This window comes from Macaca mulatta, chromosome X (assembly GCF_049350105.2).
Source record: "Macaca mulatta isolate MMU2019108-1 chromosome X, T2T-MMU8v2.0, whole genome shotgun sequence".
In the NCBI taxonomy this organism is placed as follows: Eukaryota; Metazoa; Chordata; class Mammalia; order Primates; family Cercopithecidae; genus Macaca; species Macaca mulatta.
Window position 1 is genome coordinate 54,366,614 of NC_133426.1, and position 21,620 is coordinate 54,388,233.

General features: G+C 47.0%; 1 protein-coding gene and 1 long non-coding RNA gene across 28 annotated transcripts in view; one reads left to right on the forward strand and one right to left on the reverse strand.

Annotated features, from left to right (window-relative positions):
• The first annotated feature begins 4,154 nt into the window (after positions 1-4,154).
• GNL3L (G protein nucleolar 3 like) overlaps positions 4,155-21,620 on the forward strand; it is a 148,038-nt gene continuing 130,572 nt past the window's right edge. For 25 of the 27 annotated variants that reach the window (XR_013412967.1, XR_013412960.1, XR_013412970.1 and 22 more), the window contains exons 1-7: positions 4,155-4,243; positions 6,391-6,456; positions 16,981-17,042; positions 18,070-18,177; positions 19,537-19,653; positions 21,217-21,300; positions 21,470-21,605. Coding sequence is in view for 11 of the 27 variants with exons in the window: in XM_077989089.1 (XP_077845215.1) it covers positions 6,441-6,456; positions 16,981-17,042; positions 18,070-18,177; positions 19,537-19,653; positions 21,217-21,300; positions 21,470-21,605 (523 nt within the window). In the remaining 16 variants the exon portion in view is untranslated. Of the gene's footprint in view, positions 4,344-6,390; positions 6,457-16,980; positions 17,043-18,069; positions 18,178-19,536; positions 19,654-21,216; positions 21,301-21,469; positions 21,606-21,620 lie in introns of all 27 variants that reach the window. The other 2 variants (XM_015127514.3, XM_077989093.1) reach the window with 1 other exon arrangement.
• Positions 4,211-5,957, reverse strand: LOC144338684 (uncharacterized). Its single transcript, XR_013412978.1, has 2 exons — positions 4,583-5,957; positions 4,211-4,525 (listed from the first exon to the last, which is right to left on the reverse strand). It is a non-coding gene; the product is annotated as an uncharacterized LOC144338684 (long non-coding RNA).

Sequence of the window (21,620 nt, forward strand, 5' to 3'; positions counted from 1 at the left end):
ACTCGTCAAAAAAATCTTTTTTTTTTTTGAGAGAAGTCTCACGCTTGTCCCCCAGGTTTGAGTGCAATGGCTTGATCTCGGCTCACTGCAACCTCTGCCTCCCAGGTTCAAACGATTCTCCTGCCTCTGCCTCCCAAGTAGCTGGGATTAAGGCACCTGCCACCATGCCCAGCTAATTTTTTGTATTTTTTTTTTTTTTTAGTAGAGATGGGGTTTCACCATGTTGGCCAGACCGGTCTCAAACTCCTGACCTCAGGTGATCTGCCTGTCTCGGCCTCCCAAAGTGCTGGGATTACAGGTGTGAGTCACTGTGCCCGGCTGAGACCAATAAAAACATCTTTAAAAATTAGCTGGGCAGGCCGGGTGCGGTGGCTCAAGCCTGTAATCCCAGCACCTTGGGAGGCCGACATGGGTGGATCACGAGGTTAGGAGATCGAGACTATCCTGGCTAACACGGTGAAACCCCGTCTCTACTAAAAAATACAAAAAAACTAGCCGGGCGAGGTGGTGGGCGCCTGTAGTCCCAGCTACTTGGGAGGCTGAGGCAGCGGAATGGCATAAACCCAGGAGGCAGAGCTTGCAGTGAGCTGAGATCGGGCCATGCACTCCAGCCTGGGCAACAGAGCCAGACTCTGTCTCAAAAAAAAAAAAAAAAAAAAAAAAAAATTAGCTGGGCATGGTGATGTGCGCCTGTAGTCCCCCAGCTACTCGGGAGGGTGAGGTGGGAGGATCCCTTGACCCCAGGAGGCGGAGGTTGCAGTGAGTGGAGGTCATGCCACTGAACTCCAGCCTGGGGGACAGAGCAAGACGCTGGCTTTAAAAAAAAAAAAGAAAAGAAAAGAAAAGAAAAAAAAGGAGGAAATACACACAAAGCAATAATACATATTTTGCAAGAATGCATATATGCAAAAATACGCATAAAACACCTTAGAATGGCTGCCTATAGGAGGGAAATGAAAGTGGGAAGGAGAGATGAAAGAGATTTTAAAAAATAACACAATCTCTCACTAAAGTAATAAATATTCATCAAATACATGGAAAACACAGAAAAGTACAAGGAAGAAAATTAAATTCACTGATAATGTCACTTTGACTTGTTAGAAATGCAAATCCTCGGCCCTAAACCAGACTTACTGAATCAAAACTCTGGGCATGAGGCCCAGTAATTGGTGTTCTAACAAGCCTTCCCAGTGATTCTGATGCTGGGGAAAGTTAGAGAACCACTAATCTAGATTTAACTATTATTAACATTTTGTTTCAGATCCTTGTAGTCTTTTAAAAAATATGAAATATTGGCCGGGCGCGGTGGCTCAAGCCTGTAATCCCAGCACTTTGGGAGGCCGAGACGGGCGGATCACGAGGTCAGGAGATCGAGACCATCCTGGCTAACACAATGAAACCCCGTCTCTACTAAAAATACAAAAAAAAAAAAATTAGCCGGGCGAGGTGGCCGGCGCCTGCAGTCCCAGCTACTCGGGAGGCTGAGGCAGGAGAATGGCGTAAACCCGGGAGGCGGAGCTTGCAGTGAGCCGAGATAGCGCCACTGCACTCCAGCCTGGGCGACAGAGCGAGACTCCGTCTCAAAAAAAAAAAAAAAAAATATATATATATATATATATGAAATATTTCAGACATACAAATAAGTATAGAGAATATAACAAAAACCCACGTACCTACCACTTAGCTTAGAAAGCAAAATATTAGACAAACAGTTGAAGTTCCCTGTGTATCTCTCTCTCATTCTGTTCTTTTGTTTTCTTCCCCAGAGGTAATCAGTATTCTGGATTTGGTATTTCTCCTTAAAAATTATTGTTGGCTGGGGGCGGTGGCTCACACCTGTAATCCCAGCACCTTGGGAGGCCAAGATGTGGTTGGATCACTTGAGCTCAGGAATTTGAGATTAGCCTGGGCAACATGGCGAAACCTTGTCTCTACAAAAAATACAAAAATTAGCCAGGTGTGGTGGTACATGCCTGTAGTCCCAGGTACTTGGGAGGCTGAGGTGGGAGGATGGCTTGAGTCAGGGAGGTGAAGGCTGCAGTGAGAGGAAATCAAGCCAATACTGCAGCCTGGACGACAGAGCAAGACCTTGTCTCAAAAAAAAAAAAAATTGTTTATATATCTATTTAATCTATAAGCAACATTGTTTGCTGTTTTCTAGATTTTAGAACTTTATATAAATGGTTTCATACTTTATGTATCCTTCTGCAATTTGTATTTTATCTCAGTATTGTGTTTTTGAAATTTAGCCGGGTCAATGCATGCAACAAGATTAATTCTTTCTCATTGTAGTATTCTGCATAATATTCTGTCATATGGCTATACCATAATTTACTTATTCATTCTCCTGTTGGTGGAATTTTGGGTTGTTCAAATTTTTTTCTCTATTACAAACAGTCCTGCAATGAACATTCTTCCACATACTCATTGAGCAAATGTATAAGAATTTCTCTAGGAGTTAAAGTTTAGGGGTGATCTCCATCTATCTACCTATTATTCAATCATCTCCAATACTAGAATTGCTGGGTCCCAGGGTCATCTTCAGCTATTCTGGATACTTCCTAATTGTTTTCCAAAGTCGTAATAGTTTCCACAAAATTTCATTGTATTTTTTCCCTTATATCTTGTGCATTTGGGATTTTGTTTAAAAAGTCCTTCCCCAGTCAACAAGTCACAAAGATATTCTCCTGCATATATTAACTTCATAGTTTTACCTTTCACATTCACTGTCTACCCTCTTAGGTGGAAAAATAGGGATCCAGTTTTATATTTCTTTTCATGGAGAGCCAAATTTCCCAATGCCATCTACTAAACAGCCCATTTCCCATTGGTTTGTGGTGCAGGCCTGTAAACTCATCCATTTAACAAACATTTGTTGAAGCCTGCCTCGTACCAGTTTTGTGTTGGGTGTTGTTGAAGGCTTGAAGATACACGGCCCCTGCTCTCAGGGAGTTCACCCTCCTCTGGAGACACAGCCACATAAAAAACTACAATATTGTGGTAAGTGCTAGCTTAGCTGTACAGGTAAGGTGCTCTGGGTTTCTGACTTATCTGGGAAAGTCAGGGAAGGTTTCAACGAAGTGACAAGTTAGGTCTTAGAGAAACAGAAAAAAAATTGCAAATGCAGGGGGAAAGGTGCAAGTGATCAGGGCTGGTTTGGGGTCCAGAGGAATTTCAGGTGTCTCTAGGATGAGAGGTTAGAAGCCCTCCAACGAAGTAGAGAGATAGTGAGTCCTGTTTATGGGTAAAGGGACAGAGGGAGTCATTTTCAGCCCATCTGTGCTTGAAGTGGAGAAACAAACCCACCCTCGGAGGCACAAAGTCCCACCTACTCTGTGCCCCACCCCAGGGTTTAGGCTTGAGGAAGAGGAGGGGCTGGAATTAAACCATCAGGAAGAAAACATTTTCAGACTAATATTTACTGTTTTGTGGGGGCAGACTTCACTTCCCAGCCAGCTCCTTGAGATGGCTTCAGAAATCCCTACTTGCCCCACTCCAGAGATATAAATTCATTCCCTTCTGTAGAAGCTGCTCCGGGATTGAGGGAAGGATGGAGTAGGAGGGGAAGAAGGCAAAAGGGTGGGAGAGGCTTCTAGTTCTGGCTTCTGCTCCAGCTCGGGTTGGGTCTGACCATAGATCTGAACGTATGCAGAGAGAGCTGGGAGTGCTCAGGGATTGTCTGGGGCCCAAGGACCCGGGAAGGTGGCTGGGAACAGCTAACCAATTCACTTCAGGTGGGGAATACTCGGCCAGCCATGTGACCTAGGCGGCCATTTTCTCACACCCTGCTGTCGCCATCTTCCATGCAGACAAAGACACCATCCCCCACCCTTATGTGATTCGGGCGTGGTGACTGCCTGGTTACTGAGATTTGGAAGCACGCATATTTAACCCCAGACAAATGCCCGCAGACAACATTTTGGCTTGCAAGTAGGGTATGTAGCCGCACCAGTCGACCCGCCGCTTCTTCCCGGTCACTTGGCCGTCCTCCTTTGCCCTCCTCGGCTCTTTCCTTACCTACGGGGCAGCCAGGAGGCGGGGCCAGCGTGGTCGCGAGGAAGGGACGGGCGGGCGCGAGCTGTCAGTCAGAAGCCCCGTCCCCTCGCGGAGAACGCACAGTGGGCGGAGTCGGGCGCCGCCGGCCTGGGATCCGGAAGTCGGAGCCTAGCTGCGCGAGAGCATCTGCTCGCCCAACCGACTTGTCGTGTTGCCCTCGCTTCTCAGATCTCCGCCGGAAGTGTAGGTAAGAAACTACTCTCCTCTTTTCTCACCTAGACGGCCGGGCAGTTAGGATCGTGTATTGGATGTGAAACCAGAGATGCCCGCCAGCCTGGAATAGAGAGGTAAACAGCCGGATCCTTTCCAGGGTAGAAGGACCCGGAAGAGGGGCAGGGTTCGCGGCACACGTGGAGACGCGCCTAATTGCCTTTTCGCGGAGTGGAGTTTGCCGGGAGAGGGGCATTGCCCCATCCCACCTAGAAAGGTGTAGACCCGGGACACACGGTGTAGAGAGGGACAAACTTCACTTGTGTGGTGAAGCGTTGATCGTCCTCAAGATAGTGAGGCTGCATTCTGCATTCACCCTGTATAGACAGGAGTCGACCCACCGAAGGAATGGGGGACATCCACCCCAACCGTGTAGAGACATCTCCCTCAACCCAGCTGAGCATCGCAGACTTCTCCCGACTTAAGGCATTTCCTTGGCTTGACTCTAGACAGCCGCCTCGAGGCACCTCCTCAGGACAGACAGACGCTTTGATATATCTGCCCCCATACCAGTATAGAGGAGCTTAGAAACATTTAATATACAGAGGGAGGGCACCTCCTCCCCATTCGCGTAGACCTAGAGCGCTCAGTGTCCCTCCCCAACTCACCCGTTCCCAAAGTGGTTGCAGATACAGGCCTCATCCTATAGACAACTAAGCCGATTGCCCCCTCCTCCTAGGTTAGATTGAGTCCCCATTGTGGAGAATCAGACCTGATCCCTACTTCCGTAGCCCCCGTTTTACCGAATGTGTAATTTTTCGAAGCACCCAAACAGAAACAGACCTTAATCCATGAAGAGACAGGTCTGCCCCTTGAGGGGCCATGGGGGTAGAGGGGCTCAGATGTGTTCCTCTCCTTTTGAGGTAGACACAGATCATCCCCCTACCTCCCCTACCTCCCCCAAAGATTTAGCATCACTAAATGTAGCAAGGGAGATACCCCACAGGAGCAGATAAGCAGGTCTCCCTCCCTGTAATGTTGAGAGGGAGTGACATCGTTGATTACCCGGCAGTGCAGTGCCTACGGTCTCTCCCCTTTACCCAAGGTAGTGGAGCTCAGATCTGTTTCTCTCCACCCAGGGTAGAATCACAGACGCCCCCACCCCCAAGTATTAGGGCTGATCTACTAATTTATAGCTGCATTGCCTGCCCCTTCCACACACCACCCATGCAGAGAACCAGAGCCCCTGTTTCTTTCAGTGTTAGTGTGCTGCTGACTTCAACCAGCATAAAAGATGAAAGTTGTCACAGTCCACCTCCCATAGAAGGGTCCAGAATAGCTCACTGCGGGTAAGGTGCAGACCTGCTTATTCAAAGCTGCATAGTTGTGGAATCAGGCATATCGATCCCTCACCTCAGCCCTCTCCAGGGTAAAGAGACGCAGGACCTATCCCCACAATCTAGAGATAAACAGATCTGTGGTTCTTTTCCCATGCAGCAGAGATGCACACAGCCACTTTGTGGGTTTCCCCAGTTTCTCTGCACCCCAGAGTAGGGGGACAGATGGCAATCCCCCCAACCCAAATCACTGAGGTATAGACCCCAGGCATATGCAGGCACAGATTTTTACCCCCTCCTCCAAGATTTTGTACTTATCTCAGTCCATATAGACACTCAGGTAAGAATCCCTGTTCTCAGGCCCCTTTTCCCCAGGGTAGACTCCTGGGCTCTATTTACGCCCTTCCCCACCACCTCTCCCAGGGCAGATGAGGTATAGAATCCCCTACTTGGGAAAAGAGGCACTATTATCACCCCATATAGAAGTAGACCATCCTTGCGTGCCCCTTTCCCCTCAGTGTGGAGGTGTTTAGCACTAGTCTTCTACCTAGAATATAACACTATAGTGTGGAGGAATAAGAACCAAAGACCTCATCTGATGCTTTGAGCCACTGACTCCACCCGGGATGAGGTTGAGACCTATTCCTCCCTTTGGGTAGTATGACACTTCCTTCTCTGTGTGGACTCAGCCATATGAGGCTCTAGCTTCAGCTTCTCCCAGTTTTCCTAATTATTACGGCTTCCTCATAATGTTCTTTAACATTTTACCTTTAGGGGACTTAGGAGGGGGCTTGTGGCATTGTAGTTCCCAGCTGTCTTCAAATTGCTTCTTCGTCCATTCTTACAGGAGGAGAACAAGCAGATTTGAACCTATCTGCTTTCAAGCTGGTCATCGCGATGAAACTTAGACACAGTGAGTTTCCTTTACCACCCCTCCCAATCCTGTGCTTTTAATGAATATTCATAGAATTTCACAGCAACTTTTCGTTGTTTTGGTTTTGTTTTGAGATGGAGTCTTGCTCTGTCACCCAGGCTGGAGTGCAGTGGTGCAATCTCAGTGCACTGTAACCTCCGCCTCCAGGGTTCAAGCATTTCCTGCCTCAGCCTACCGAGTAGCTGGGATTATAGATGTGAGCCACCATGCCAGGCTACTTTTTGTATTTTTAGTAGAGACGGAGTTTCACCATGTTGGCCAGGCTGGTCTCGAACTCCTGACCGCAAGTGATCTGCCCCTGTTGGCCTCCCAAAGTGCTGGGATTACAGGCGTGAGCCACTGCACCCGGCCTTCACAGCAACTTCTAAAAACTGCTGAATATGTTTCAGATCACTCGGTCTGGGTCTTTTTCATATGGTATCATTGCTGTCTTCCTGACTTCCTTGTCAGAGAATGTTTCCCTTATGCCCCATTCTCAATTTATAGATGAGGAAACTGAGGCTTAGCAAGGTTAAGTAATTTGATCTGAGGTGAATTGCAATAAATGACATATCACACTGCCTATAACCCCAACATGTCCTAACATTTTTCTCTATCAGTTGGTACCATAAGTTGTACTAGTGGTTAAGAGCGTGCTTGTAATCCCAGCTGCTTGGGAGGCTGAGGCAGAGGAGAATTGCTTGAGCCTGGGAAGCAGAGGTTGTGGTGAGCCAAGATCATGCCACTGCACTCCAGTATGGGCAACAGACTGAGACGCTATCTCAACAAAAAAAAAAAGAAAAAACAAAACAAAAAAAGAAAAGAAAATGATAACATTTGGATAGTACACTGGCACTGGGTGGGCTGGATGAGGATTGTGCAACCCAGTGGCTCTGTTTTATGTGTGAGTGCTGGCCCTGCCAGTGGACAGCCTGGTGGGAAAAAACTTAATACATTTTTTATATAATCATAAAAATGTCATCAAGAATCATACTGTTAATACCAAAAGCAAATAATCATACTTTTTTTTAAATTTTAATTTGCATGTTTTTTGGAGATGGAGTCTTGCTTTGTCACCCAGGCCGGAGAGCTGTGGTGCCATCTCGGCTCACTGCAACCTTCACCTCCTGGGCTCAAGCGATTCTCCTGCCTCAGCCTCTGGAGTAGCTGGGATTACAGGTGCCTGCCACTGCACCTGGCTAATTTTTGTATTTTTAGTAGAGACGAGGTTTCGCCCTGTTGGCCAGGTTGGTCTCGAACTCCTGACCTCAAGTGATCCGCCTGCCTTGGCCTCCCAAAGTGCTGGAATTGCAGGCGTGAACCACTATGCCCGACCAAATAATCATATTTATAAGTAACACAAGAAAGGTGGTAATTGGCCGGGCGCGGTGGCTCAAGCCTGTAATCCCAGCACTTTGGGAGGCCGAGACGGGCGGATCACGAGGTCAGGAGATCGAGACCATCCTGGCTAACACAGTGAAACCCCGTCTCTACTAAAAAATACAAAAAACTAGCCGGGCGAGGTGGCGGGCGCCTGTAGTCTCAGCTACTCGGGAGGCTGAGGCAGGAGAATGGCGTAGACCCGGGAGGCGGAGCTTGCAGTGAGCTGAGATCCGGCCACTGCACTCCAGCCTGGGCGACAGCGCGAGACTCCGTCTCAAAAAAAAAAAAAAAAAAAAAAAAAAGAAAGGTGGTAATTATACTTTATTTAGGACTTTATTTAGGAACATCTAATACTAGATGATAAAAATATTGATAGTGATGGAAAAGACAAAAATTACCTGGTTAAATAAAGTAGGCTATATGCATACTTAAGAATTCTGGCTGTTTAAAAAATAAAGAAGTATTGTATAGAAAGATTATATGTAAAAACTGTATTGTGTGGAAAGACTATTAGATGGAAAGATGTTCAGATTTGCTAACTGAAAGAAGTTGGCCCACAGGACTACAGTATGCTATCTTTTATGGAAGAAAATGGGAGGAAATAAGAATATATATTGGTATTTACATAAAGAAAATGATGCACAATAAACTAATAAAGTGCTTTCTTGTGGCAGTGAGGGGACTGCAATGGATAGGGACAAGCATGGGAGGGAGACCTCTCAAAATAACACCTTTTTATTTTGGAATCATATGACTATTACCTGTTAAAAATAAAAAATAATTCTACACATCTACATTAGTGAGGAAAATGGTGAAAATTGAATAGAAAAACTTCCTATGTGCACACAAAACCAAGACCTTCACTGGTAAGGTGCAATTAATGATCAGACTAACTGGGATGATTGCTGGGAAAGATGGGGGGAGGTACCGTGTGGTGCAGCTGTCTGCACTCTGGGCTGGGGATATCTTGGACCCAAATGATGATGATCAAGTCTGGGAATGTTTTTGAGGGGTGCTGAAGAGTGTTCAAATGCAGTTTTAACTGTTGTGCATTCTTTTAAATTTTTTATTTTTTTTGAGACAGAGTCTCGCTCTGTCTGCCCGGGCTGGAGTACAGTGGTGTGATCTCAGCTCACTGCAACCTCTGCCTCCTGGGCTCAAGCGATTTTCCAGCCTTAGCCACCCGAGTAGCTGGGATTATAGGTGCCTGCCACCACACTTGTCTAATTTTTAAATTTTTAGTAGAGATGGGATTTCATCATGTTGGCCAGACTGGTTTTGAACTCCTGACCTCAGGTGATTCTCTCGCCTTGCCTCCCAAAGTGCTGGGATTACAGGCATGAGCCACTGCGACCAGCCTATTTTTTATTTTTTATTTTTACATTAAAAAAAATTTTTTTTTGAGATGAAGTTTTGCTCTGTACCCCAGGCTGGACTGCAGTGGCAGGATCGTGGCTCACTGCAAGATCTTGGCTCACTGCAACCTCCGCCTCCCGGTTCAAGCAGTTCTCCTGCCTCAGCCTCCCGAGTAACTGGGATTATAGGCGCCTGCCACCACACCGAGCTAATTTTTATATTTTTAGTAGAGACAGGATTTCACCATGTTGGTCAGGCTGGTCTTGAACTTGTGGCCTCAAGTGATCTGCCCACCTTGGCCTCCCAAAGTGCTGTGTTTATACGTGTGAGCCACCATGCCTGGCCTATTTTTTATTTTTTTGAGATGGAGTCTCGCTCTGTTGCCCGGGCTGGAGTACAATGGCATGGTCTCGGCTCACTGCAACCTCTGCCTCCTGGTCTCAAGCGATTCTTCTGCCTCAGCCTCCTGAGTAGCTGGGATTACAGGTGCGTACCACCACGCCCGGCTATTTTTTTTGTATTTTCAGTAGAGACAGGGTTTCGCCATGTTGGCTAGGCTGGTCTCCAACTCTTGACCTCAAGGGATCCACCTGCCTCAGCCTCCCAAAGTGCTGGGATTACAGGCGTGAGCTACGGCGCCTGGCCACTGTTCATGTTTGAGTAGTTATTTTTTAAGTGGGGAGTGTTCTACCACTTAAAAAGTTTACAACTGGCAGGGCAAGATGGCTCACGCCTGTAATCCCAGCACTTTGGGAGGCCAAGACGGGCAGATCACGAGGTCAGGAGTTCGAGACCAGTCTGGCCAACATAGTGAAACCCCATCTCTACTAAAAATACAAAAAATTAGCCGAGTGTGGTAGTGTGTGCCTGTAATCCCAGCTACTTGGGAGGCTGAGGCAGGAGAATCACGTGAACCTGGGAGGTGGAGGTTGTAGTAAGCTGAGATCGCGCCATTGCACTCCAGCCTGGGTGACAGTGCGAGACTTCGTCTCAAAAAAAAAAAAAAAAAAGTTTACAACTATTGGTGTTGGTGGCACAGGTGTATAATCCATGGAACTTGCCTACCTGCCTGCCTTGTCTGCCTGCTGGTTGGTTACCAAACACTGATAAACATGTCATAGTAGGACAATGGAGGGGCAAAGGAATTGCGGCTTTGTGCAGAAGTACGATTGTAATAGACTGTGGGATGCTAGCTGGTCAGGAAGGGAAGAAGGATGGCTGACAAATAAGGAACTGAGTAGAACGTTCAGGTCTCCAAGAGGTTGTACAAATGGGCTTGAAGATAGGACAGAGGGGTGTCTGAGACTGCTTTCAGAAGTCCAAGCAGTTACAGGTCGTTCCCCCATAGGTGTAACCATAGGAATGGGTGGGTGAGTGGCTATGATTGAGTGGAGATCCTTGGAGGTGAAGATGTCAAGGAAGTGGGAAATCTAGATTGTTGGAAGGGTTGTCTGGTGATCTCCAAAGTCACCCAGGTTGTTGGTGGCAGGAGTTGGGTCGAAAGAAAAGCAATGAACCAGGTGCTTCAATAGATGAGGAAAAGTAAGTCATAGATGACAGGCATAGCAGCCTAGTTGGGGCCTCAAAAAGAGCAGGGTTTTTATCCTATCCCTCTCCACACATTTTTTGAGATGGAGTCTCACTCTGTCACCCAGGCTGGAGTGTAGTGGTGCTGTCATAGCTCATTGCAGCCTCAACCTCCTGGGCTCAAGCGATCCTCCTGCCTCAGCCTTCTGAGTAGCTGGGACTACAGGCATTTGCCACTATGCCCCACTATTTTTTTTTTTTTTCAGTAGAGATGAGGGTCTTTCTGTGTTGTCCAGGCTGGTCTTGAACTACTGAGCTCAAACAGTCCTCCCACCTTGGCTTCCCAAAGTGCTGGGATTACAGGTGTGAGCTACCACACCTGGTTTTTTTTTGTTTTGTCTTGTTTTGTTTTTTTCTTTTTAACAAGAGGGAAAAATAGTCTCAGCTTGGCACTGGTGAGTCTGGAGGACTACGTTCTCTACCTACTGACCCCAGGATAAACATGTGCCAGTGAAAACAACCACCACCTTTTGAGAGGCCTGCAAGTGAAGCATTGTCCTTGGGAGAGCCAAGTCTCAAGGCAGGAGCTTGGGGAATTGATCCCAGGGAGAGGTTGTTAGGGGAGTGTTGATCACCCAGGTGGGAGTTTCAGAGAATGTTGTGGGGAGTTTGATGCTACGGCAGAGGAAGGATGAGAGGAGTGAAGTCAGTGGGTGTACAGGGACATCTGTGGGTGACAGTATGGGAGGTATGGGATTAACGAATACAGAGATCTGCTTTTGAGTACTGATAAATTGGTGATTTTAGGCCTAGATGATGTTGGTGGATGCATTGAGGCTCAGAGAGGTTTTAAAAAATTCTTCAAGGTCATATAGCTAGGTAGTTGTTGAGCCAGAGTAAGAATATCTGCTGGTTATAAAATGGTAGCTGTTTTCTCTCTGGAGTTGTTGAAAAATCTATGAGCAGAGGCTCCTGAGTGCTGGGAGGGATGACTGACTGTACCCCCTTCTCCTTTTTCCCTCCCCGCTTCTCTTCTCCCCTCTGAAGCACATTCTTTTTCTCTCCAAGTGGTGTATTTTCTTTCATTGTGTGCTTGTATCCATTGCAGGCACTCAGTTTCCAGGGAAGTTAGGCTGATGGAAATTGTTGAGTAAAATGTCCAGACCTGGTTCATTCCAAACCTCACATTTTTGTTGTTGTTGTTGTTGCAACATGAGTACTTCAGAAGAAAGGAGACTGGAGGTCTGTTTTGTGTTTATTTATACTGTTTATTTAAATTTGACCCATTCACATTTGTTATGAGACGTTTATGTCTGGTCAGATTTCTACTGTCTTATTTTTTATTTATTTATTTTTTTGAGACGCAGTCTCGCCCTGTCACCCAGGCTGGAGTGCAATGGTGTGATCTCAGCTCACTGCAACCTCCGCCTCCTGGGTTCAAGCGATTCTCCTGCCTCAGCCTCCTGAGTAGCTGGGATTACAGGTGCCTGCCACCATACCCAGTTAATTTTTGTATTTTTAGTGTAGACAGGGTTTCACCATGTTGGCCAGGCTGGTCTCGAACTCCTGATCTCGTGATGCGCCCACCTCAGCCTTCCAAAGTGCTGGGATTACAGGTGTGAGCCACCATGCACGGCCCTGTACCATCTTATTTTATATTTATTGTTTATTTTGTTTCCTCTTATTCCCTTATTTATGCTTTGCTAACTTGATGAAGTTTTTAAACAATTCTCCATCGGTAATTAAAGTTATGTTGGTAATTGTATTCATATTTATATCAAACATAATTAATTCTGTATTTCTCTATCACTTTACCAAAGTTAAATAATGACTATTTTGTAACCTACCCTTTCAAAATGAAACCTTTAGCATGCTTTCATGCTTTTGCTTTTCCAACCCCCATTACTTGATTTCTGGATTTTGTTGAAATCATTTGATATTTCAGTTCTGAACTATTTCCTTATGATATGCTTCTTGGATTTTAAGAATCCTTTTTTTTGTTTGTTTGTTTTTTTGAGACAGGGTCTCACTCTGTCGGCCAGGCTAGAGTGTAGTGGTGTGATCATGGCTCACTGCAACCTCTGCCTCCTGGGCTCAAGTGATCTTCCTGCCTCATCCTCCTGAGTACCTGGGACAACAGGCATGTGCCATCACACCTGGCTAATTTTTTTTTGTGACAGAGTCTTGGTCTATCGCCCAGGCTGGAGTGCAGTGGTGTGATCTTGGCTCACCACAACCTCCACCTCCTGGGTTCACTCAATTCTCCTGCCTCAGCCTCTCGAGTAGCTGGGATTACAGGCGTGTGCCAACACACCCAGCTAATTTTTGTATTTTTAGTAGAGACAAGGTTTCACCACATTGGGCAGGCTGGTCTCAAACTCCTGACCTCAAGTGATCCATCCACCTTGATCTCCCAAAGTGCTGGGATTACAGGCGCGAGTCACCGCACCTGGCCCCCAGCTGATTTTTGCATTTTTTTGTAGAGATGGGGTTTCACCATGTTGCCCAGGCTGGTCTTGAACTACTGAGCTTAAATGATCCACTTACCTCGGCCTCCCAAAGTGCTGGGATTATAGGCGTGAGCTGCTGCGGCTGGCCCTTAGAATCCTTTCTTAATATATCTTCCAGTTCTTAGTCACATGAGAGCTTGCTTGTTTACATTCAGTGATTTTCTTTTCTTTCTTTCTTTTTTTTTTTTTTTTGAGATGGAGTCTCACTGTGCTGTCCAGACTGGAGTGCAGTGACACCATCTCGGCTCATTGCAGCCTCCACCTCCCGGATTCAAGAGATTCTCCTGCCTCAGTCTCCTGAGTAGCTGGGATTACAGTTGTGTGCCATCACGCCTGGCTAATTTTTTTTTTTTTTGAGACGGAGTCTCGCTCTGTCACCCAGGCTGGAGTGCAGTGGCCGGATCTCAGCTCACTGCAAGCTCCGCCTTCCGGGTTCACGCCATTCTCCTGCCTCAGCCTCCCGAGTAGCTGGGACTACAGGCGCCTGCCACCTCGCCCGGCTAAGTTTTTGTATTTTTAGTAGAGACGGGGTTTCACTGTGTTACCCAGGATGGTCTCGATCTCCTGACCTCGTGATCCGCCCGTCTCGGCCTCCCAAAGTGCTGGGATTACAGGCTTGAGCCACCGCGCCCGGCCCTGGCTAATTTTTGTATTTTTAGTAGAGATGGGTTTCACCATGTTGGCCAGACTGGTCTTGAACTTCTGAGCTCAAGTGATCTACCCACCTTGGCCTCCCGAAGTGCAGGGATTGTAGCTGTGAGCCATCACTCCTGGCCTCAGTGATAAGTTTGAGTAGATTTCCTGCCCACCACTATTTGTTTCCTTTTGCTTGGGATCTTTATTCTGATTTAATTTTTATTTTGCCAGTAGTTTTATCCAAAAGGAAACACAGGGCCAGGCGTGGTGGCTCATGCCTGTAATCCGAGCACTTTGGGAGGCTGAGGCGAGCCAATGACTTGAGGCCAGGAGTTTGAGACCAGCCTGGCCAACATGGCAAAACCCCATCTTTTGTAAAAATACAAAAATTAGCCAGGCACAGTGGTGCACACCTGTAATCCCAGCTACTCCGGAGGCTGAGGCAGGAGATTTCCTTGAACCCAGGGAGGTGGAGGTTGTAGTGAGCTGAGGTGGCACCACTGCACTCCAGCCTGGGTGACAGAGCAAGACTCTGTCTCAAAAAAAAAAAAAAAAAAAGAAAGAAAAGAAAAAAAAAAAGACAGGTGGTAATCTTTGCTCACCTGAAAATGTCTTTTTGTTACCTTCACATAGTAAGTGTGATCTATTGGTTAGAATTTTCTCTCTTTATCTTTGGAGTTCAGAAATTTCATCAGGATATGTTCAGGGTATGTCTTTTTGGTTGTTAATCTTTTTTTTTTTCTTTTCTTTTTTTTTTTTTTTTTTTTTTTAGGCAGGGTCTCTGTTGTCCAGGCTGGAGTGCAGTGGTGCCATCGTAGCTCACTGTAACTTTGAACTCCTGGGATCAACCAGTCCTCCTGCCTCAGCTTCCTGAGAGCTAGGTGCGCGCCGCCATACTGGGCTAATTAAAAATTTTTTTTTGTATAGACGAGGTCTCACTATGTTGCCTGGATTAGTCTCAAACTCCTGGTGTCAAGCGATCCTCCCACTTCAGCCTCCCAAAATGCTGGGATGACAGGGTGAGCCATGGCGCCCAGCCTTGGTTGTTAATCTTGTTGCTACCTGTTTCTGTCCAATCTGAAACCTCAAGCCTATGTTCAACTTAAGGAACTTTCATCTGTTATTTCAGAAAATTATTGCTTCTCCATTTGTACCCTTTTCTCTTTCAGGAACTCCTGTTGTTTAGATTTTAGCTTTCTTGGCTCTATTGTCCATTTTTTCTTTTATATTTTTGCTCATCATTTCCATTTCTTTGAATTTTTGCTCTCAGTAAGCTCCCTCCTTTGGTCTTCTAGCTTATTAATTTGATTGTTAGTGATGTCTTTTTTGTTTTTCACTATTTCTATTGAATTTTTTTTAAGAGACAGAGTCTCACTATGTTGCCTAGGCTGTTCTCGAACTCCTAGGGTCAAGTGATCCTCTTGCCTCAGCCTCCCAGCTAGCAACAGGCAGGTGCCAATGTGCCCAGCTTCCTTCACAGACTGTTAGAGCAGTCTGTTTTTGTGTATTTTTATTTTTTTATTTTATTTATTTTTTGAGACGGAGTCTCGCTCTGTCGCCCAGGCTGGAGTGCAGTGGCGTGATCTCGGCTCACTGCAAGCTCCGCCTCCTGGGTTTACGCCATTCTCCTGCCTCAGCCTCCTGAGTAGCTGGGACTATAGGCGCCCGCCACCGCGCCCGGCTAATTTTTTTTTGTATTTTTAGTAGAGACGGGGTTTCACCGTGGTCTCGATCTCCTGACCTTGTGATCCGCCCGCCTCGGCCTCCCAAAGTGCTGGGATTACAGGCGTGAGCCACCGCGCCCGGCCAGTTTTTGTGTATTTTTTTTGAGAAATGGAGTCTTGCTATGTTGCCCAGGCTGGATTAGAACTCCTGGGCTCAAGGGATCCTCCTACCTTAACCTCCCATGTAGCTGGGACTACAGGCATGTGCCACTGCACCTGGCTTTTGAATTTTTATTCAGTGTCAAGTTTTGGGAAATCTTTTTTTCTCACACAGTTCCTTTGAAGTATCTTCTTGATTCTCCTTAAGAATTTGCAGTAGCTCGAGACTAGCCTGGCTAACATGGCAAAACCCCGTCTCTACTAAAAATATAAAAATTCGTATTTTTGTATATGAATTTGGGAGGCTGAGGCAGGAGAGTCGCTTGAACCTGGGAGACAGAGGTTGCAGTGAGCCCAGATCATACCACTGCACTCCATCCTGGGCAATAGAGCAAGGGTCGGTCTCAAAAAAAAAAAAGAATTTGCAGTAGAATTTAAGTTCTGTTTCCTACATTAACTCTGCAGTGGGAGTCAACTGATGTGATTGTGGAGCCTGTTCTCTGTGTGGTATTCTTGAGCTGCTCATATAATATATTTGTTTGTATATATCCTGACCTTCTAGAAACTCCTGTCTCTGTAGGAATTCCTTGAGCCCCTGTGAAGGTGGTAAGAATTAAAGGGAGCCATTCTTTCTAACAGGCCAACTGTGAACGGGATGAGAGATGGGACTTCTTATTGAAGAAGGGGAGAGGCCTCATAAGTTCCTGGGCTTTGCTAAGTCATGATTGGAGAAGTGGTAGATCTCTCCTTTTTGTATCTGAGGGAGGCGGCAGCATTTTGGCTGAGTGGGTCAAGTCCCTTTGGAGGCAATGGCCTGAGCAGGGTCAGCAGGAAGGGACAGTTGTTTCCCTACATACTGAGGGCATCTGCCCGGGCTTAGTGGGCTGGGACTCCTTAGATTACCTTCTCATGCTGCCAACTCCCTCACCTCAGCCTGGCACTTAAAAAAACTCCCTCACCTCAGCCTGGCACTTGTTGAGTTGCCCCCAGTAGGAAGCTCTGGCTGGGGGAAAGAGGAGTCACAAGCACACATTCAGGTTACTCTCTGTACAGAATTCGTCTCAGAATTATTTGAGTTTGCAATGAAATAATGTTGCAAACATTATATCCAGTACTTCCTCCAATACTATTGCTGCCATCCGCATCTCTTGTCTTGTGCTGGATCTAGACAGACATGGTATCTGAGGCTTCCTAGCTAGGTTCCCAGTGTGGCCTGGCCTTGATTCGGGTGTCAACAAATATCGAGTAGGTAGATGACGGCTCTTTTCTTTCTTTTTTTTCTTTTGTAGAAAATAAAAAGCCAAGTGAAGGTTCCAAGGGCCACAGGAAGATAAGTTGGCCCTGCCCTCAGGTAAGGCATGCCTGTTGTTGATGGGAAGGTCAAGAGCAGGTTGCTTGTCCCGGGAGAGGCCCACTAAACCCAGTAAATATTGGGTGACTCTGGACAGAGTGCCACATTGGAGTCAGTGGATCTGGCTTTCCCTCCCTTTCTGGGTGGCCACAGCAGAGAATCAGCAGCATTTTTCCCAAGCCATATGCAGCTTCGTGCTTGATTTACCTTGGTAGGGATTATCATTATCCCCATGTTTTAGTTGAGAAAACTGTCGGTGAGAAAGTTCCTAGGTTCAAGGTAACACAACTGGGATTTGAGACTGTCTGATTCTCAAGTCCCTGTTTCTTATGGAGAAGAGGGAGGCCAAAACATCATCTTTGGTTCCCGGATCTCCTGGTCCTGCTGGGAAAGGTGTGGGTAAGTAAGGCTTGGGAAAGAGCAAGGAGAAGAAGGTATAGGCCAGAGAATGCCTGGGTTCTCACAGTTTAGCGTGGGTGAAGCTCTCAAACTTTAACCAGTCCTCTAGAATCACCTGGAGGATGGGGGAAAACATCGATTGCTGGGCCCCACCTCAGAGTTTCTGATTCAGTAGGTCTGGCATGGCATCCGATGATTTGTATTTCTAGCAAGCTCCCAGGTGCTGCTGCTACTGCTGGTCTGAGGACCACTCTTTTGAGAGTCACTTGTCTGGAAAGGTTTTCCCTGGGCCTTGGGAAACCTTCCCAGCTGCCCTTCCCCTCTGAGAGGTCTCTGGTCAGTCCCTGCCTGGCTATGGGAGAGAGGAGCTCTACCAGCCAGACAGGCAGATCTTTGGGGATGGAACCCTTTTTGCCTACCTCTCCTTTCTTTGTCCCCACAACTACACTTCTCTGAGAAGCTTTAACTCCTGCTGCTCACCTTGGGAGTGGGAGGATGAGAGGATTGAGAGATAGAAGGGGCATTTATGAGGGGATATTGTCTTCCTTCTAGGGCTTCTTGCTGCCTTTTTGAGGTGATTTCCATGGGTTCATTACCTCTGTTTTTTTTTCTCTTATGTGGTGGCCAGACTGCAAAGCAAAATGGGAAGAAAGCAACCTCCAAAGTGCCCTCTGTACCTCATTTTGTTCACCCCAATGATCATGCCAATCGAGAGACTGAATTAAAGAAGAAGAGGGTAAGCTTTTTGCCTTGGTGGGGAGAGAGAGGGCCTGCCTTGAATGCCAGGTCTGCAGAAGTGTTGAATGGAAGGGCAAAGGCAAGAGTTGTTAGGGTTGTTGAGCCTATTTGTGGAAGCCGGGAGAGAGGGAGGTTACCATGATACTGGATTTATGTCTCCATTTGCTCACCACCCAGTCCATTGCTGTCCGGCTTATGTTTCCACTGCTCTGCTGACACTACCCCTGCTGGCCTCATCAGCGCCTTCCCTGACATCACATTCATGGATAGTGTTCTTCCCTCATCTTATCAGAATGCTCAGCATTTGAGGCCATGCTTTCTTTGAAGCACGTGGACTTTCTTGTCATCTCACTCTCCTGGATGTCTTTCTTCTTCTTTGACTAGCCACTGACAGTCTCTTTTGCCACTTTTTCCTCTTTCTTATCCTTTTTTTTTTGAGACAGAGTTTCACTTTGTTGCCCCGGCTGGAGTGCAATGGTGTGATCTCGGCTCACTGCAACCTTTACCACCCGGGTTCAAGCGATTCTCCTGCCTCAGCCTCCTGAGTAGCTGGGATTACTGGTGCACACCACTGCGCCCGGCTAATTTTGTATTTTTAGTAGAGATGGGGTTTCACCATGTTGGTCAGGCTGGTCTTGAACTCCTGACCTCAGGTAATCCACCTGCCTTGGCCTCCCAAAGTGCTGAGATTACAGGCGTGAGCCACCCTGCCCGGCCTTCTTCCTTATGTTTTTTTTTTTTTTTTTTTTTTTTTTTTTTATTGAGACGGAGTCTCGCTGTGTCTCCCAGGCTGGAGTGCAGTGGCGTGATCTCGGCTCACTGCAAGCTCCGCCTCCCGGGTTCACGCCATTCTCCCGCCTCAGCCTCCCAAGTAGCTGGAACTACAGGCGCCCGCCACCACGCCCGGCTAGTTTTTTGTATTTTTAGTAGAGACGGGGTTTCACCATGTTAGCCAGGATAGTCTCGATCTCCTGACCTCGTGATCCGCCCGCCTCGGCCTCCCAAAGTGCTGGGATTACAGGCTTGAGCCACCGCGCCCGGCCCTTCCTTATCTTTAAATGATGAAGCGTCCCAAGACCTTGACTTCTTTCCATCTCTGGTCTTAAGTGGTTCCACCTGCCTAGTATACATTCTCTCTCTGCTTTTTATACTCTTTTTATTTTTCTCTGCCACTCTTCCCTTCATCTCTCTTTTTCTTCTTCTCAAACCCTCATTTCCTGCTGTCATATCTTCCCTCTCCCTGGACCCTGCTCCTCCCACCTCTGCCATGTCGTGCCATTTCCTCTGTCTGTCACCCATCCCTCCCTTAGGCTGCAGACCCAGTCAGCTCCAGTCCCAGTGTGTGTTCACTTGTTAGGTTGAGGAGATGAGGGAGAAGCAACAAGCTGCCCGGGAGCATGAAAGACAAAAACGCAGGACCATCGAGAGCTACTGTCAGGATGTCCTAAGACGCCAGGAGGAGTTTGAGCGTAAGGTACGAGTGCAGTCCTTGCCCCTGGGTAGGTTTGCTCAAAGCATCTTTTGCCATTTTTCTGTGAAAGGGAAGAAGGAAGGGTGTGAAGTTGTTGGAGGGGAACAAGGGAATCAGTGTAGGGGACGATGGAAAACCGTGGGGATGGTCAAAGGGAGGAAGGGAGGGATAGAGGGAGATAAAGGGCCATTTTGAGCCTTCCCTGTGACTGGACACCCCTGGAGAGCTCCTCTCTCCCAAGGTTGAGCCTAAAGACTGGGGCTGGTGGTGGGATCGGGGGCCGGGAGAGTTACATGTGACCAGGGGACGGGGTTGGGGCAGAGGGAGCGAGAGTATGAGGAGAGGATTGAGAGACAGAGAGGAGCATATGTGAGGGAATGTTGTCTTCCTTCTGGGGCTTCTTGCTGCCTTTTTGGCAGATGTTCTTGTCTCACACACAGAATACACACTTGCCAGCTCATACTCCCTTTTCTGACATGCAGTGTGTATGCCTCCCCCATCCTATGTCCCTCATAGATTGTTTTTTTCACACCTCCCTCTTCCATCCCTCCCTTTCACACCCATGTGCACACTCAGGTCTCCACCTGGTGCTTGAGCACAGGCATACACATAGGCACACACATGAACCATGGGGTTCTGTCCATTTTTCTTCCAGTTCCCAGCTTTATTGGTTAGTCAAAGCTACTTTTTAGTGGCCTGAGACTCCCATGATTTTTTTTTAAATTATTATTTTACTTTAAGTTCTAGGGTACATGTGCACAACGTGCAGGTTTGTTACATATGTGTCCATGTGCCATGTTAGTGTGCTGTACCCATTAACTCGTCATTCAGGTATATCTCCTAATGCTATCCCTCCCCCCTCCCCCCACCCCATGACAGGCTCTGGTGTGTGATGTTCCCCTTCCTGTGTCCGAGTGTTCTCATTGTTCAATTCCCACCTATGAGTGAGAACATGCGGCGTTTGGTTTTCTGTCCTTGCGATAGTTTGCTGAGAATGATGGTTTCCAGCTTCATCCATGTCCCTACAAAGGACATGAACTCACCCTTTTTAATGGCTGCATAGTATTCCATGGTGTATATGTGCCACATTTTCTTAATCCAGTCTATCATTGATGGACATTTGGGTTGGTTCCAAGTCTTTGCTATTGTGAATAGTGCTGCAGTAAACATAGGTGTGCCTGTGTCTTTATAGTAACATTATTTATAATCCTTTGGATATATACCCAGTAATGGGATGGCTGGGTCAAATGGTATTTCTAGTTGTAGATCCTTGAGGAATCGCCACACTGTCTTCCACAATGGTTGAACTAGTTTACAGTCCCACCAACAGTGTAAAAGTGTTCCTATTTCTCCACATCCTCTCCAGCACCTGTTGTTTCCTGACTTTTTAATGATCGCCATTCTAACTGATGTGAGATGGTATCTCATTGCGGTTTTGATTTGCATTTCTCTGATGGCCAGGACTTACATGATTTTTTAAGCCTCCTATAGTTTCCAAAGCCCTGCTTCTCTTTCTCTCTCTCTCCCCCTCCTCCCCTGGACCATTCTCTTTTTTTTCTCCTTTAGGAGGAAGTTTTGCAGGAATTAAATATGTTTCCTCAGCTGGATGACGAGGCCACAAGGAAGGCTTATTACAAGGAGTTCCGTAAGGTACAGGGTTCCATTTCTTCAGGCTTTCGGGGGAGGGTTCCAGTCCAGCCTCATTTCCTCTCCATTTCTGTTTTTTCCTGACTGAGATGGAGACTTTTTGTTTCACGGGACTGCGTCACTGCTACCCTATCCTTTCCCTGCCCTTATCCCCTGGTCCTCTGCCCTGCAGGTGGTGGAATACTCTGATGTGATTCTGGAAGTCCTGGATGCCAGAGACCCATTAGGCTGCCGCTGCTTCCAAATGGAGGAGGCTGTCCTGCGAGCACAAGGCAACAAGAAGCTGGTCCTGGTCTTGAACAAGATTGGTGGGTGTTAGGCAG